General features: G+C 43.3%; 1 protein-coding gene across 1 annotated transcript in view; it reads left to right on the forward strand.

The window, feature by feature from the left end:
• LRGUK (leucine rich repeats and guanylate kinase domain containing) overlaps positions 1-17,516 on the forward strand; it is a 103,158-nt gene that overhangs the window by 55,968 nt on the left and 29,674 nt on the right. The window contains exons 12-15 of the mRNA XM_068973246.1: positions 3,464-3,560; positions 7,484-7,597; positions 10,707-10,908; positions 11,625-11,720. Of these exons, the coding sequence (XP_068829347.1) occupies positions 3,464-3,560; positions 7,484-7,597; positions 10,707-10,908; positions 11,625-11,720 (509 nt within the window). The remainder of the gene's footprint in view (positions 1-3,463; positions 3,561-7,483; positions 7,598-10,706; positions 10,909-11,624; positions 11,721-17,516) is intronic.

Raw genomic sequence — 17,516 nt, forward strand, 5'->3', positions numbered from 1 at the left:
CAGGGAGTTCACGGTTCACGTATTGCTGAAGTCTGGCTTGCAGAATTTTGAGCATTACTTTACTAGCGTGTGAGATGAGTGCAATAGTGCAGTAGTTTGAGCATTCTTTGGCATTTCCTTACTTTGGGATTGAAATGAAAACTGACCTTTTCTAGTCCTGTGGCCACTGCTGAGTTTGCCAAATTTTCTGACATATTGAGTGCAGCACTTTCACAGCACCATCTTTTAGGATTTGAAATAGCTCCACTGGAATTCCATCACCTCCACTAGCTTTGTTCGCAGTGATGCTCCTTAAGGCCCACTTGACTTCACATTCCATCATGTTTATCTGGGTCATGAAGATTTTTTCTGTACAGTTCTTCTATGTATTCTTGCCTCTTAGTGTGATCCTAAAAGGACTTGACTTCGGTGTCATCCTGTGGTTGTTACTGAGTCATGTTACTTCACTGCTGTGTCTCAATTTCATCATCTGTAAAATGAGAACAGTAGTAATGAGGTAATAACAGTAGTAATGGTAATGGCAATAATACCTACCTCATATCTTTTTGTGAGGAGTCAATGAAATAGCATGTCATTTGTCTAGCTATTTGCATCTCCTGTTTTAAAGCCATAGGATAATCTAAAAATCAGTTTGCATTCCTAGAACTTAGCATTGGGAAGTCAGCATGTCTGAAATCAAAAGAGTCCTGAGCTAGTTGGGAGTCACAGTTTAGTTCCGGGACCAGTATTGGCCTGCTTTGTGGCCTTGGACAGGTCTTTTTTTTTTTTTTTGGTGGTGGGGACATGCCACCTGTCATGTGGGATCTTAGTTACCCAACCAGGGATCAAGCCTGAGCCCCATGCAGTGAAAATTCCCAAGTCTTAACCAGTGAACCACCAGGGAAGTCCCTGGGCAAATCATTTTTATAGTCATCTTAAAATGGAGCTTATCACAGCTACTGTCCACTTCACATGTTTGATTAATTCATTCATGTTACAGATATTTAGTAAATGCCTACTATGGGCCAGGCACTGTGAATGCAGTGGCAGATAAGATGAACGAGATAAAGTGCTCCCTGTTTACAATAGCTAGGACATGGAAACAGCCTAGGTGTCCTTCAGCAGATGGATAAAGAAGTTGTGGTACATATACACAATGGAATATTACTCAGCCATAAAAAGGAATGCATTTGAGTAGTTCTAGTGAGGTGGATGAACCTAGAGCCTGTTAGACAAAGTGAGGTACGTCAGAAAGAGAAAAACAAATATCATATATTGATGCATGTATGTGGAATCTAGAAAAATGGTAAGGATGAACCTCTTTGCAGGGCAGGAATAGAGATGCAGACATGGAAAACAGACCTGTGGATACAGCGGGGGGCGGGGGGGGGAGGAGAGGCTGGGATGAACTGAGAGAACAGCGTTGAACACATACATTACCATATGTAAAGCAGCTAGCTAATGGGAATTTGCTGTATGACACAGAGAGCTCAAACCCAGTGCCCTCTGACTACCTAGAGGGGTGGGATGGGGAGAGGTAGGAGGGAGGCTCAAGAAGGAGGGGCATATGTATACTTATGGGTGATTCACATTGTGGTATGGCAGAAAATTTTTTAAATTAATTTTAAAAGTTTTTAGGAACATAACATGCTCCCTGTATGATTCATACATCCTCCTGGGGAAAAAAGAGAAAAGAGAAGGAGTAACAGAGTAATTGGGGTGTGGTGAGCTGGGTTGCATGCATGTGTGTGCTCAGTCGTGTCTGACTCTTTGAGACTCATGGACTCTAGCCCGCCAGTCTCCTCTCTGTTCATGAAATTCTCCAGGCAAGAATACTAGAGCGGGTTGCCATTTTCCATTTTCTTCAGGGGATCCTCCCAACCCCGAGATCAAACCTGGGTCTCCTGCATTGTAGGTGGATTCTTTACCATCTGAGCCATCAGGGAAGCTGTGGGGATGCTATTTCAGACAGCGGGCAGAAAAGCCCTCTCTGGTTGAGCTGAGAATTCCATACAGTGTTGGAATCATGGATTCTCTCCGGAAATTCACGTAGATTGATGAGTGTGGCAGGAATGAGGAACAAGCTGGTCTCCACCCTCCAGCAATGGAGGAGATGGGGTCCTGAACAAGGGGGCGGGGGAGGAGTTGGCGGCAGGCATTGAGACTACAGGAGGATAAAGAAGAGGTGCATCACCCAGCCGTGGAGGGTCCAGAAAGGCCTTTCGAGAGTGACACTTAAACTGAGTCCTGAAGACAAGTGGGCTAACCAGATAGAGGAATGGGGTAGGGAGCGTTCCAGAAAATAGCCATAGACCAGGGAGAGTATGAAAACATTTGGGTGAAAAGTGTATGGGTGATAAATATTGTTTTATTTCTTAAAGTTTGATGATGTGATATCAGAGGTCATGACTCAGAAGGTGATAAAGAACAGTAAGTGAAAACTTAGTGTTGATAATCCAACACTAAATTTTAGGGGGCTCTAAAATCACTGCACATGGTGACTGCAGCCATGAAATTGAAAGACACTTACTCCTTGGAAGGAAAGTTATGACCAACCTAGACAGCATATTAAAAAGCAGAGACATTACTTTGCCAACAAAGATCTGTCTAGTCAAGGCTATGGTTTTTCCAGGAGTCATATGTGGATGTGAGAGTTGGACTATAAAGAAAGCTAAGTGCTGAAGAATTGATGCTTTTGAACTGTGGTGTTGGAGAAGACTCTTGAGAGTCCCTTGGACTGCAAGGAGATCCAACCAGTCCATCCTAAAGGAGATCAGTCCTGGGTGTTCATTGGAAGGACTGATGTTGAAGCTGAAACTCCAATACTTTGGCCATCTGATGCAAAGAACTGACTCATCTGAAAAGACCCTGATGCTGGGAAAGGTTGAGGGCAGGAGGAGAAGGGGAAAACAGAGGATGAGATGGCTGGATGGCATCACCGACTCAATGGACATGAGTTTGAGTGAGCTCTGGGAGCTGGTGATGGACAGGGTGGCCTGGCGTGCTGCAGTCCATGGGGTCACAAAGAGTCAGATACAACTGAGTGACCGATCTGAACTGAGTCCATAATTTGTATAATCCCTATCCAGCATGGCTTCCCTGGTGGCTCAGATGGTAAGGTGTCCGCCTGCAATGCAGGAGGCCCGGGTTCAGATCCCTGGGTTGGGAAGGTCTCCTGGAGAAGGCAATGGCAATCCACTCCAGCACTCTTGCCTGGAAAATCCCATGGACGGAGGAGCCTGATAGGCTACAGTCCATGGGGTCGCAAAGAGTTGGACACGACTGAGCGACTTCACTCACTTCACTATACAGTATAGCAAGTGGACGTGTCTAACACTGCCAAACATCAGGGTTTTCAAGGCTATGTTACTTTATGATTTGTGGATCCATTTTAATTTTTAAAACATACTTTATGCCAAACCTTTTCCATTTTGAATTTCAAATTAATAGAAAGAGACAGGAATTATCTACTTTCTCTTTTCAGGGCCTGTCACACAACCAGACCGCCTTACTTTGGAGAAGGAGATCGGGTTGATTATCATTTTATCTCTCAAGACGTTTTTGATGAAATGCAAAACATGGTAAGAATGCTCTTTCTGTGTAATGCACAAGAAATACATGGTCTCTGGTAGAAGTATTAGGAAAGCATGATAAGAAAGAGAACAATTACATGGATGTGTTCTCATTGAGTTGTGTTTTTAATACCTTTGATATATCATCATTCACACATTGCTTTATGATCTTGGAGAATATACTGTAAATTTCCAATGAAACCGAATAAAGAGATGTTTTAAGAAAATGGAAGAAAGAGCACCGTGAAAAATTCTTGAGATCTGTGTTTGTCAGGTGCTGCTATTTATGATCAGATTTTACTCAAGATAAACGACTCCCACAGAACTGATGTTACGCAGCTAACTTATGCATTGAGCACTTCCAGGGAGTTGGCGTGTTCTGTCCACAGACCACTCCCTCTGTTTGCTGTCTTTGGTGCTTTCTAATTGTTGTGACCCTACACACCACTACAGCCAGTTGGTCTGCCCTGGACGCATACACAGCCTTAACCTTCCCCTGAAACATCGCTGTGTGAGAAGTCCTCAGTCCCAGAGAGCCAGCAGGCAGGTCACTAACACAGTTGGAAGCCCTCGACATTAGATCAGAGAAGATTCTTCATTTCTTTGAGGTCTGTGGCTTTCCTGGGTGAGGGTCACTACCCTGCTCTGGTCCCTTTCATAGAAGCTCTGGGCAGTTTTATTCAATTTAAGGCTTTACCCCCCTGAAACCCTGATCATCTAGTCATCGGTAGTAATTCACAACAACCTTGTCGCTGAGTTCATTTCCTTAAAAATAATTTATTTGTTCTTTCTTGGCCCTTCGCATCAAAGGGAATCCTCACAACCCTAGTGTGTTTTATCTGTCAAAGGTATATTGCTAATGTCAATACATTATCCATCCATGACTTCAGTTAAAGCATATCTCATATCTTCATCACTACTGATAAATCTGTAAGCCTTTTTATTCTCTTTTCAGGCATGGGCTTTAACTTTGTTTATCTTATCATCACTTCTTTCTATCACTAAATTAATCCTACACTGCTTTTTTTTTTTTTCCACCCCTGAAGCCTAGTGAAGGACAGGATTAAGGACTAACCTCTGTTTCTGCTTTTGAAAGATTACCATCCAACCAGTGATGCTCTTACTGGCGGAGGCTCCCTCCTCTCTGCCCCTTGTTCCTTCATCTGTCCTTTCTCTGCCCCATCCTCAGATAACAGACCTGGCTTACACCTCAGTGCAGGCAATTGTGGAGCATGTAAGCATAGACTCTGCAGTTACTCTGAGTTTAATTGTGAACCACCAGCCTTATACATGGTACATATTTTCTCTTGCATTCACAGAGAAGCCAAGTGAGAAAGCCCTGTGGTCCCTCGGCCATTTTCTCTCTAATCTTTTCAGAAGAACATCGTGGAAATTCTTTATGATTTTCTCTCCTAGGGCTATATTTTAGAAGTTCGGTTTAATGTACCAAGGGTACACTGAGACTTTCTATTTCTAAAAGCCATAATAGAAATCTGAGGAGTTGTCTTGATTAGTAAGAAGCATTCTCTTAGGACTCTTTGGGTTGAAAGACAACGAGTTCCCCGCACTGCTGTTAATTTCTCGTGGTGGAGTCTGGGGCATTTTTCCTTGATTTAGTTCCACTGATCTCAGTGCCCCGCGGGCTCCCCTGATGTTTCAGACCTTACCTCGTCTGTAATCAAGTAAGTCCAGCAGTCCCTAGTCTAAGGGATCACCGTACGTCTGTGCTGTATTTAGTCTTCCAGTTTTACTCCCACTATGAAAGTTCTTGTGTATGGGAAAAGCGCTCACTTTTACTGCCTGGCCTAACATGCATGACTTCACTGTGATATCATCATCTTTAACTTGAATTTTGTAGTTAAGATCTTTTCTTTAAAGGGAGCTTGAGGCTGTTTCGTGAAGAGAGACAAACCTAGAGAGGAGAAACTCACGACACCTTGTCAGCTGCACCAGTCACACGCACACACTCAGCCTCTGCACACAGAACCCCTCTATGGAACACTCCCCAGCCAGCCTGTCCCCTTCCAAGTCACAGTCCCCCTTAACAGACAGCCCTGGCACACCCCACCCCTGCACACCTGCTGTGGACAGTCACACTTCCCCACTCTGATGGGTACATATAGATGAGCACACACTTCAATATACATTCCACACCCCCCAAAACACAGATCATCTCTCCATGTGCCCACAGACACGTGAACCCTTCTTAGGGCCATACACACAGTCACTCACCTGCAGAGCCTCTTCTTCCCTGGTGGAAATAAGACCACAGATCTGGAGGTGTCTGAGATAAGATTATTGCTATGCATGAAGAAATCCACAGGCCGGAAGCCATGCCAGGAGTATACCTCTCCAGAAGCTGGGGGACCACTCATCTCAACTCTTAACAAATCAGTTGAACAAGGCTTGTTTTATGTACACAAGTACAATGCAAGATTTCTCCCAACCCTACCTTCTTCCAAAAATGTTTTTTGCATCCACTTGTGTGCCCTTGTACACACAAGTAAGCAAACTCATAGTATACATCTGGAAAGTGATTCAAATATATGCTATAAAAAAACAGGATGAGTCACAGTAAACAAGATAAAATAAGTCATGCCTGACAAGAGATTCAGGTATCTGTTTATCTGTGTGTATATATATATTTATATATATAGATAGATAGATATTAAAAGGAAAGGAGTCATCGTGTTTCTTGCAAAGAACACAGAATGACACTGAGTGGGTAAAGTATTAAAGATATTTATTGTTGAGTCTTTAACTTGTAGAATATATAACATAAATTCCATTTGACTATGGAGGGGGTATGGATTTTTCTCATTGCCCACACCAGACACATGCCCCAGAGACTCATCCCACATGAGGGGCACCCTATGTTTCATGGCCTTCCAACACCACCCCCCGACAGGTAGCTCTCCCCCAAACCCCACGGATCTCCAGAACCTCCAGGCCAGGAGGCACAGGGTAGCATCAGAGACCCCCAGACTGCTACTGTTTGTAACAATGGTGCTGGCTGTTGCTGGGCTTCAGGGGATGGGGCTCAGCCTTAGGTGTTTTCACTTCATTATTTATTTCAAAATCATGTATCAAAAGAGTCCTAGCGGCCAAGGATGTTCGCATTTTTCTTCCTTCTGTTGTCATCAGCCTCCACCTTGTGGTTTAGTAAATATCATATCATCAAAGGAAAAGTCAAGACAATTTTGAGAGATGTTTCTAGTTCTTTCTTCTTTCTTTCTTTTTTTTCTTTCTTTCTTTCTTTTTTACACATGACTACAGTTTCAGGAGGAGCTTCCAGAATATAACAAGAAGGCAGTATTTACACCTCAAATGTCTAGAGGGCACACAACAATGCTACTGAATACATTTGGGGCAGTTCCAGTACAAAGCTGTGTTTATGAGGAAAAGCAAGAGGGGTCTGTTTTTTATAGCTTATCTCAGAATGCAAGGGTTTGATGATGCGGCTGTAATTCACAGCCTTCAGGCTTATCTGGGAGTGCAAGGCCTTTGGGAATGAAAGGTTTTGGGGGAGAGCTGGTGAGCTAGGAGAGCCAAAATGGCTGAGGCACAAAGTGAACTATTAGTTTTGCTTTCTCCTTAATGAAGGTTTATAGCACACATTTGGCAGGAAGTGGGTCAGTGGGCAAAATGATCTGTTTACCATAAGCTTCATTGCCTTCACTCTGCTCTAACATTTGGTCAGCAGATTATCTCCAAAAGCCTTTTCTTTTTTTTTGCCAGCCAGGAATTCTGAATGAATTTCTCCATCACAGTTTGATATTAAGTTTCTTAAACCCATTGTCATCCTTATATAATCGCTAATATTTTTAAGTTTTACGGAGTCATATAGAAAGAAGACATCAAGTCATTTAATTTATATTAAATTCCATGATGGCAGCTGTTATTGGAAAGTCTTTTTACTTCTTCCCTCACAGGGGAAATTCATTCTAACCTATAATTACGGTAATCACAAGTACGGATTAAGTAGGGACACCATAGAAGGTATCGCAAGAGATGGTTTAGCAAGCTGTGTTCATATGGAAATAGAAGTAAGTACTTTCCATTCAATCAATTTCTTTTCAGTGTGTAAAACTGTGTATATATTTGGGACTGGGGAGGAGGCTATGGTGTGCAGGAAGCACACTCCTAGGCCTGAAACGAATGCATACAAAAGGTGAGATTTGGGGGACATCCCTGGTGGTCCAGTGTTTGAGACTCCATGCTCCCACTGCAGGAGGCTCGGATCCGATCCCTGCTCAGGGAGCTAAAATTCTGCCTGCCACATAGCGAGGCCAAAAAGTTAAAAAGTAATAATGTAAAATTTTAAAATTCTAATTAGCTTAACTTCACTTCACTTCAGTCGCTCAGTCGTGTCCGACTCTTTGCGACCCCATGAATCGCAGCATGCCAGGCATCCCTGTCCATCACCAACTCCCGGAGTTTACCCAAACTCACGTCCATCGAGTCAGTGATGCCATCCAGCCATCTCATCCTCTGTCGTCCCCTTCTCCTGCCCTCAATCTTTCCCAGCATCAGGGTCTTTTCAAATGAGTCAGCTCTCCACATCAGGTGGCCAAAGTATTGGAGCTGCAGCTTCAAAATCATTCCTACCAATGAACACCCAGAACTGATCTCCTTTAGGATAGACTGGTTGGATCTCCTTGCAGTCCAAGGGACTCTCAAGGGTCTTCTCCAACACCACAGTTCAAAAGCATCAATTCTTCGGCGCTCAGCTTTATTTACAGTCCAACTCTCACATCCATACATGACCACAGGAAAAACCATAGCCTTGACTAGATGGACTTTGATGGACAAACTAATGTCTCTTGCTTTTTAATATGCTGTCTAGGTTGGTCATAACTTTCCTTCCAAGGAGTAAGCGTCTTTTAATTTCATGGCTGCAGTCACCATCTGCAGTGATTTGGGAGCCCAGAAAAATAAAGTCAGCCACTGTTTCCACTGTCTCCCCATCTATTTGCCATGAAGTGATGGGACCAGATGCCATGATCTTCGTCTTCTGAACGTTGAGCTTTAAACCAACTTTTTCACTCTCCTCTTTCACTTTCATCAAGAGGCTCTTTAGTTCTTCTTCACTTTCTGCCATAAGGGTGGTGTCATCTGCATATCTGAGGTTATTGATATTTCTCCTGGCAATCTTGATTCCAGCTTGTGCTTCCTCCAGCCCAGCGTTTCTCATGATGTACTCTGCATAGAAGTTAAATAAGCAGAGTGACAATATACAGCCTTGACGTACTCCTTTTCCTATTTGGAACCAGTCTGTTGTTCCATGTCCAGTTCTAACTGTTGCTTCCTGACCTGCATACAGGTTTCTCAAGAGGCAGGTTAGGTGGTCTGGTATTCCCCATCTCTTTCAGGATTTTCCACAGTTTATTGTGATCCACACAGTCAAAGGCTTTGGCATAGTCAATAAAGCAGAAATAGATGTTTTCTGGAACTCTCTTGTTTTTTCGATGATCCAGCAGATGTATGCATTTGTTTTAAAAACTTATGTAGTTATATTAAATATTTGAGATCTTCAAATACAGTCGATTCTTTTTTTCAGTTACCTTCTCTGAACAGTGTAACATTTTTTTAGTCAGAAAGAAAAAAAGTGATTAAAGGATCCCATTACACCAAACACACAGAAAACAAAATCTAGTGTCAGATTTTCTGTTACTATTGATTACCTCTCCCTTAAACCTTTTCCTCTCTGACTTGGAAGAGCAGGAGACTGTGATCCCTTTTTGGTCTTTTGTGTTGGTCTAGTCCCCACAAGGGCTTCCCTGGTGGCTCAGACAATAAAGGAATCCACCTGCAATGCAGGAGGCTTGGGTTTAATCCCTGGGTCTGGAAGATCCCCTGGAGAAGGGAATGACAACCTGGTCCCATGTTCCTGGAGAATCCCTTGGACAGAGGAGCCTGGTGGGCTACCATCCAGGAGATAAGCGTTGCCTCGCTTCAGTGAAAGTGCTCAAGTTTCTTCCAGCTCATTAATTTTCCTAACTTTAAAGCCCGGCAGTTCTTATCTTCCTGCAATTGATTGGTTGTTCATCCTTAAGGTTTACTTTGTTTCTATGCTAATTAGCCAGAGCAGCAACAACAACTAAGACCTTTCCCAGAAAATCTCTTCCTTGAACAAGGCAGACACCAAAAGCATGCATCTTTGAGTGCAGACACTCCCCAGCTCCAGTGTCCACCTTTTTCCAGTTCAGTGGTTCTGAGTTCTGGCTCCTGCTTTACTTTTTTCCTTCCTGAGAGCTTCCTCCTACTCATTTCCAGGAGGTTGAGTCTATCAACCAGGCTTTATTCCTGGTTCTTCCCACCCAGCTAAATCCTTTTTCCAAACTCTCCTTGTCATTGACCCTTTTAGGCTTTTTTTTTTTTTTAAGAGTCTCTATTTCTTCCCCTTGAATTTTTAAAAACAAAGATTTTGAACACCGAGTTAAACTGCTGATGGTTGCATTGACATGGAAGGAACTTCAGAGTCCATTTGAAAGAACTTCCATTTCACAGAGGAGTTGGCACAGAGTCACAGCAGCCGGCAAGCTGCAGTCCTGACCCAGGCCCCTGGCTCCTCGGAGCACTGCTACCTGCTGCTGCTTCCCTGCTTTGTGGGGGCTCCTGGTTATCAGGGCATCAGGAGCCTGGCCTCCCCATGCTCTGCGTACAGGCTGTGAGATGTAATAGGAACCAGCCAACCACCAGGCTGCTGGCTTAGGAACAGGAAGGGACCAAGCTGATGGCAAAGGGGAAACAGAGGACCCGTTCTCTCTGGTAAGATCTCTGTCTCTTGCCGCTGCAAGGATGCCTTTTGAAAAGTAGAATTGAGATTGCTTTTCAGCTATAAATATGCAGTATTCTGTGAGCATCGCTATTTGTCTCTAGCAATTTTCTTTTTTAACAGTCATGTTCCTTAGAACAGTTGAAGGATAACCAAGTAGGATGAATTCTCATTTTTCTAATGATAATATAATATTTGATACACAAAGAGAAGTAATCCAATCCTGAGGTATTTGTAGGAAAATAATAGCTAATTATACAGAGTAAACTAATTCTTCAGTACAACACTACTGATTAAACCTATGTTGTCACATATTTCCTAAATGATTTCTAAATTGTGTCTCTTTCTAATTTATTATCTTTTCTTTAAATACGTAGGGTGTAAGAAGTTTAAAACATTCCTATTTTGAGCCTCGATATATCCTGGTGGTACCCATGGACAAGCAAAAATATGAAGGCTACTTGAGGAGAAAAGGATTATTCAGTCGTGTAGAGATTGAATTTGCTGTCTCCAGAGTGGACCTTTATATTAAAATTAATCAGAAATATCCAGGGTACTTTGATGCAGTAATCAACGCAGGTCAGTAACTTTCAGCAAAGTTTTATTTTTGAAGTATAAGATCACTGGGGAAAAACCTGCTCCAAAGTGTGTTCTTACTGTTGACTGAAGGCAGTTTCTCACGGTTGTAGGACTGAGGCTCCTGACTGCTGGCTGGCTGGCTGCCAACGGTGACCCTCAGTTTTTAGAGACTGATCTCAGGCGCTGTGCATGTGGGCCCCTCCACATTCAGGGCAGCAACAGCCTATTAAGTTCCTCCTCATGCTTCGAGTGTCCTGTCTGTCTCCAAACAGAAAACCTCCTTTTATGGGGAATCATATGATTAGATTAGGCCCACCTGGGTAATCTCCTTTTTGATTAGCCCAAACTCATAAATAACCCTAATTATTTATTAGGATAATAAATTATTTATTAGGATATTTTACTAGGATATTTATTATTAGGATAGTAAATGATTTATTAGGATCTTGATAAATAACCCTAATTATGTTTGCAAAAGTCCCTTATGCCATAAAACCTAACATAACCACAGGAGTCATAGCTCCTCAGACTCACAGGTTCTGGCCCACAGTCAAGGTATGTGTGTGTGATTAAGCAAGGGTGAAGTGTCACTGGGTCTTAGAATTCTGCCTACCACGATATTCATGCAATTAGATCTAGCTAAACAATTATTGCCACAGATTGGCTCTGTTTTGATATACGTCTGTTGCTAAAGTAAATTCTCTCCTCTGCTGCAGATGATCTGGATGTTGCCTACCAAAAGCTCAGTAAACTCATTAGAGAATACCTTGGATTTTCTGAGGTAACTGCCATGAGTTTGGCTCCAACCACAGGTACGGTCCTGTCCCTTTTGTGCCAGAACTTAATTTGCGTTGAAATGAAAACAAATCTATGGGCTGTTATTTGAGGACTCATCAACCAGGCTAATGCTAGTTCTTTTTTTTTTTTTTTTTTAAAGAAACAAATTTATCTGTGTATTTGGCTGTGCCAGATCTTATGTGTGGCACACGGGATCTTTAGTTGTGGCATGCAAACTCTTGGTTGTCACACGTGGGATCCAGTTCGCCGACCAGTGATCAAGCCTGGGCCCCCTACCTTGGGAGCACAGAGTCTTGGACACTGGACCACCAGGGAAGTCCTCTAAAGCTGGTTCTTGCTCTTTAATCCCTGTCCTTCTTCTGGTGTTACTGTCCGCACAAACAAATTGTGTGAAACAGCCCCTCTGGATGTGTCCCTCTGTTTGTCTAGGTGACCATAATGGATCTCAGAGGACTGTCCTTCACGGATGTGCTGGGCAGTTCCTTGCAGGCTGGTACTAGTGAGATGTGGGTCAGTCCCATGGCTCAGAACTCAGCCTTCTGGAAGCTTGGCTCCTTAGGGGCTGGGGTGGTGTTCTGCCTGACAGCATTGTTCAATCCAAGAGATTCTTTCCCTCTTTGTTTGCGCTGCTCTAGTCCTCAAAATGCGGCCCTTCAGAGTATAATGGAAGAGATGTGAGAGTGGTCCTGGTCCAGCTGCCCCCTGGGACAGGCTGCTAGGCTGTTGCTGAACTGCAGTTTGCCCTCTTGTTAGATGGAGTTAATCCTCCGCACCTGCCTCATGAATCATACGCAGCAAATAAAATGGGATATGTGGGTGCCTCTCCTTGGAATCTAGAAATTCTAAAGCCCTAACTTAGAATTTCAGTACATGAGTATTTTGAGATGTCTTTAACAGTTTTCCCCCAAGTCCACCTCGCACCTATTAGGATGGCTACCATGAAAAAAAAAAAAACAAAAACAAAAACAAAAAATAGAAAGTTTGCTGGCAAGGATGTGGAGAAATTAGAAATGTAAAATGGTGGAGCTGCTACAGAAAACAGTATGGTGGTTCCTCAGAAAAATTAAAATTAGAAACACCATCTGATCCAGTGATTCCACTGCTGGGTATATACCCGAAAGAGCTGAAAGCAGGGTCTTGCACAGATGTCTGTGCATGTTCACAGCCGCATTATTCACAATAGCCAAAAAGTGGAGGTGACCCAAGCATTCATTGGTGGATGAATGCATAAACAATATACAGTTTGTACATACAACAGAATATGATTCAGCCTAAAAAGGAAGGGAATTCTGACACTTGCTTCAGCATGGATAAACCTTGAGGACCTTCTGTTAAGTTAAATAAGCCAGCCACAAAAACACATATACTGCATGATTCCAATTATATGAGGTACCCAGGCTAGACAAATCATAGAGACAGAAAGAAGGAGAGTGGTTGCCAGGGGCTGGAAGAGAGAGAGGAATGGAGTGTTGTGTAATGGTGTCAGAGTTTCAGTTTCGCAAGATGGAAAGAGTTCTGGGGATCGGCTGGAGAATGGTGTGAGTGTACTTAATGCTATTGGACCACCCGTTTAAAAATGGTGAAGATGGCAAATTTTAGGTTACATGTATTTTACTATCATCATCAAAGAATGCCCTCATGAAAGAAGTTCTTCGATGGACTGACCTGCATTCGCGCTTATGAATGCTCAGGCGGTCTGTCGTGTGGTTTGGCCTTTGTGACCCTGCCCAGTAGGATCTTGCTGGCTGGGTTGTGTCCTGGCCAGCCAGCAGCAGGTCAGGTCACGGTTTTTGCCAAAGTTCAAACTAACTGTGTTGTTTTGCAACTCTACACGCTTTCTCGAGGGGAGGTGCCCTTGGAATCCTGGAATGAGATTGGTTTGAAAATGGTGGCACCCAACATATAATGACCAGCGTTTTCCTCCCAGGTGTGTCTCATAGGAGATGAGTGGTAGAAAATACCAGAAGAAAGTGCACACTGAGAAAATGGGCACCCCTGGAGAAAGAAAGGTTTCACTCAGTCTGTGGAGGGGCACATCCAATGAGGGGTGGGCAGTGTCCACCCTGCCTGGCCGCCGCCTCTGCGTCAGGCTCTGTCCTTTAGAAAGCTTTGCCTGTCCAGTTGTACAGTGTTATCTCATGAGGCTTCCATGGAAGCTCCATGTACATTTCTCTTGAGGAAATATGGCTCCCTTTGCTTTAAATCTTTGCTAGCCATCCCAGCAACCTCTGATGTTTAATTTGGTCCCCTGCGTGGACGTGTCCCTATGGGGCTGTCCCCTAAGTGAGAGCACCCTGCCCCATCCCTGCACCAGGCCCATCTCCCATTGTAAATTAATAAGTTGGTGTTTCTGGCTTTTAAATCAGCCCCTCGTGGGTTGGGAGAACCATGAGTCAGTCCCCTGAGCCTGAGCAGTTCCGAGCAACTGAGACATAGCAGCACCAAGGGCACCTCTAAACTGTGACTGTCGAGCAGGACTTAGCACCCCAGGCGATGGGATGTGGCCACCCCCCCCAACCCCCACTCCCACCCCCGCCAACACAGCTCATCTTCTCTGCAGCCATCAGGAGCACTGACTGTTGATTGCAGTGTGCCATTTGGCAAATTAATAGACCAGATAATGTGTGCATAAGGAAATAGACTTCTGTTTTAAACGGTTTTATGAAACTTCATTTATTTGGACTAATTAGGTTAGACCTGTCTGATTTAATGAAAAGTATGACTTATGGAATTTGTAAAAGTGTTCTTACTCTCAGATACATTTAATACCTGAAATTGGGCCATCCAGTTATTGACTAATAGAGTCCCAGCTTGTAATATTAGATGGGAGGGTTTGTACTCACTATATCAAATCATTGGCCTTGATAGAACCCAGTTTTTCTGACAGGCTTACTATTTGGAAACTGATATATTTTCTTTAAGAGCCAAACACTCTATTTGATTTATGCATTCATCTGTGGAAGAAGGTACTTTTTTCAGCTGATGGTTTAAGGGTAAATTTGCACATAAAGTGATTTTGTGGAGGCCAGATATTATTCAAGTATTTAAAAATTCTAATTAACATAGTCCTCATTAAGAAGCTTATACATTGTCTCTAGTGGCCCGAGAGTAGAGCCAGCGGCCCCTCTGAGTCTCCGGGTGGTGAGGTACGCGCCAGGGAGCGTGGAGCAGATGGTAACAGGTTCCCAGCGGGAGAGCAAGGCCTAGCCATAATCACCTTAAGGTGACCCTTGTGACTCCCTGAGAAAGGTCCAGAGCCCCAGAAGGGTCACTGCCACAGGCTCGGCTGGCTCACAATTCTCGGCCTCCCTTCTGAGCTGGGTCAGTCTGAGTTAAAGTTCTGTAGTTTAGGTATGTCTATATAAAGACTTTCATTACTTTCATGCATGTAAATGGGATCCTGAAAAGCAAAACTCCATAATTTTAGTGTGGTGGGATCACGTTCATGTATAATTGAGCTGTCAAAGGTAAGAAATTGAAATTAAAAATATTTAAGATTCTATGATGCCAGTTTTGCCTTAGCAATTAAGAAACTGGACTGGAAAGAGGAAGTCTCAGTTTTGCATTCAAACTTTCACCAATAATCATTAATTTGATTAGAACTCCCAATTTCTAAGAAGCAAAAAAAAAAAAGATATATAATATTCTGGAACATGTTAAAATATGTTCTTCCAGAGCTGAGGTTTTCCACAATGGGCCTAAACTGTCCATCTATGCGGTCAGCTTCACTGCAGACAAAAATCTGATGGCCAGTGGTGTTTTCATAGAAGCAGTGATCCTGTGTCAATGCAGACAGAAAACGATTGCCACACATTTGGATTGCTAATACATAGCTGTATCTTTAGGAATTTCATGTTGCTAATTTGTACTTGAGAATGCAATTTTCAATTCTACACTTAATGATGAGAGTGGGATGCAGTGAAGAAAGTAAGCCCACTGTTCATCAGTTCTGAGTGTAGCAGCCCATCAGCCTGGACCCACAAGTGCAAACCTTCACTGGCGGAGAGACTAATTAAATTTTCATTTAATAAATGTAAATATAAAATAATAACTTTGGGCACAGAGTAACTGTAAACCCTCAGGTTTTTTAGTTGTTTCGTCTCTCCATCATGTCCAACTCTTCCTGACCCCATAGACTGCAGCACACCAGCCTTCCCTGTCCTTTGCTATTCCTGGAGTTTGCTCAAATGCATGTCTATTGAGTCGATGATGCCATCCTATATCAATTAAGGTACAGAATTGCCTTCCTCCCCCCAACAACAGAGCAGGTAATATTCATTTCTAAACCAAGATGGTTAAAAAAAAAATCCTGAGTAAACAATATAATGTCTATAAAATAAAGGAAAACTCACTATATTCACAACCCAGTATATATGATGTCTTTTCTCTCCATTTGTCTCTTTGCAAGTGATTTCTGGAATTGTCAGTACTTCCAGTAAAGCTTTTAAAAAGCTGATCCAACCACCACCCTGAGTTCTCACTACAGAGGTCATAAAACAACATTTTATTTGAAAATCATTATTCAGAATTCTGACTAATGATAGAGAAAAATGATGGCAATGATGAGTCTAGCAAGGGGAAAACTGAGCAATTTACTAGTCCATAAAGTGGTGCCTTTATCTCTAATGAGGGGCCTGGTATCATTTGCCAAGTTATATAAATGGTTAAACTGTGAAAGTGGGGCAGAAAAATCCTTGTATATCTGATTATTGGAAACCAGGGGGGCTCAAAGAACTTTCAGCATTGGATTTCACCATTCTTAGAATTTTCTATGTTTTAAAATACTTTTTATTGTGTTTTAAAAAACAACATGAAATTTGCCATTTTAACCATTTTAAGTGTACGCCTTAAAGGTATTATTTATATTCACAATGTTGCAAACCATAACTACTACCTATTTTAAGTATTTTTCATCACCCCAAACAGAAACTCTATACCTGTTCAACAATAACCAACACCCCACCCCTAGGCCCTGGCAACCTCTAATCTCCTTACTGTCTCTACCAACCTGCCTATTCTAGATGTTTTTTTTACTGTTCTTTTATTTTAACCTTGTTTCTTGACTAAGTTCATATTTTAATTTATAACCATTATAAACTAGGATGTTAAGAACGATGAACAGGGCAGCCCCTCAGAAAACCCATCACGTGGCAAAATTTTCCTTGTTCCCCCTCTCCTTCCTGTCCCCGGTTAACCTCTCTCTTGACTGGACGCACGGGGTGCACACCAGATTAGGAGGTTCAGAGAGAACCAGGAGTGGTCGAATGCCTCCTGCACTGTGGGAGGAGAGGGGCTGGTGGCCAGGAGCCCAGCTGGCTCCTGGAGGTGGGCCACTCTGGGCCCCCCTCAGAGGTCTGATTTGGTTTGGCCTCTGAGTAGCCAGTCTCCCTCAAGGTCAGCTGAGGCTGGTTTCTTGAAGGCTGTTCCAGACTGGTGTGCCACCTCTGACCACTAACCTTTCAGAGCCATGTCCTAAGGGCTGGGTTACAGTGATCCATGGGCCACCAGAATACACCAGGGGTTCTATCCTGAACGAGTGCCTGCTGAGGTGATTGTGTCCAGGAGGCCGGACTCACGTGTGCTCTCACGCAGGTGACTGAAGAAGGCAACCCCCCTCTGCAACATCGGCACAGATGTTGGTCTCTGAGAGTCACTTTTGAAGCCAGGGTGGATCTGGAGGGAAGAGGTTGCCCTGGGCAGGTGGGGGGTGGAGTGGGGATGGGTAGCAGCTTGGATGGTGGAGCCTCAGGTGCAACGTCCCTGAGCCAAGGCGTCTTGTGAGATCCCACTGAATCCTTTCTTTCCTCCTT

This window comes from Capricornis sumatraensis, chromosome 5 (assembly GCF_032405125.1).
Source record: "Capricornis sumatraensis isolate serow.1 chromosome 5, serow.2, whole genome shotgun sequence".
NCBI lineage: Eukaryota > Metazoa > Chordata > Mammalia > Artiodactyla > Bovidae > Capricornis > Capricornis sumatraensis.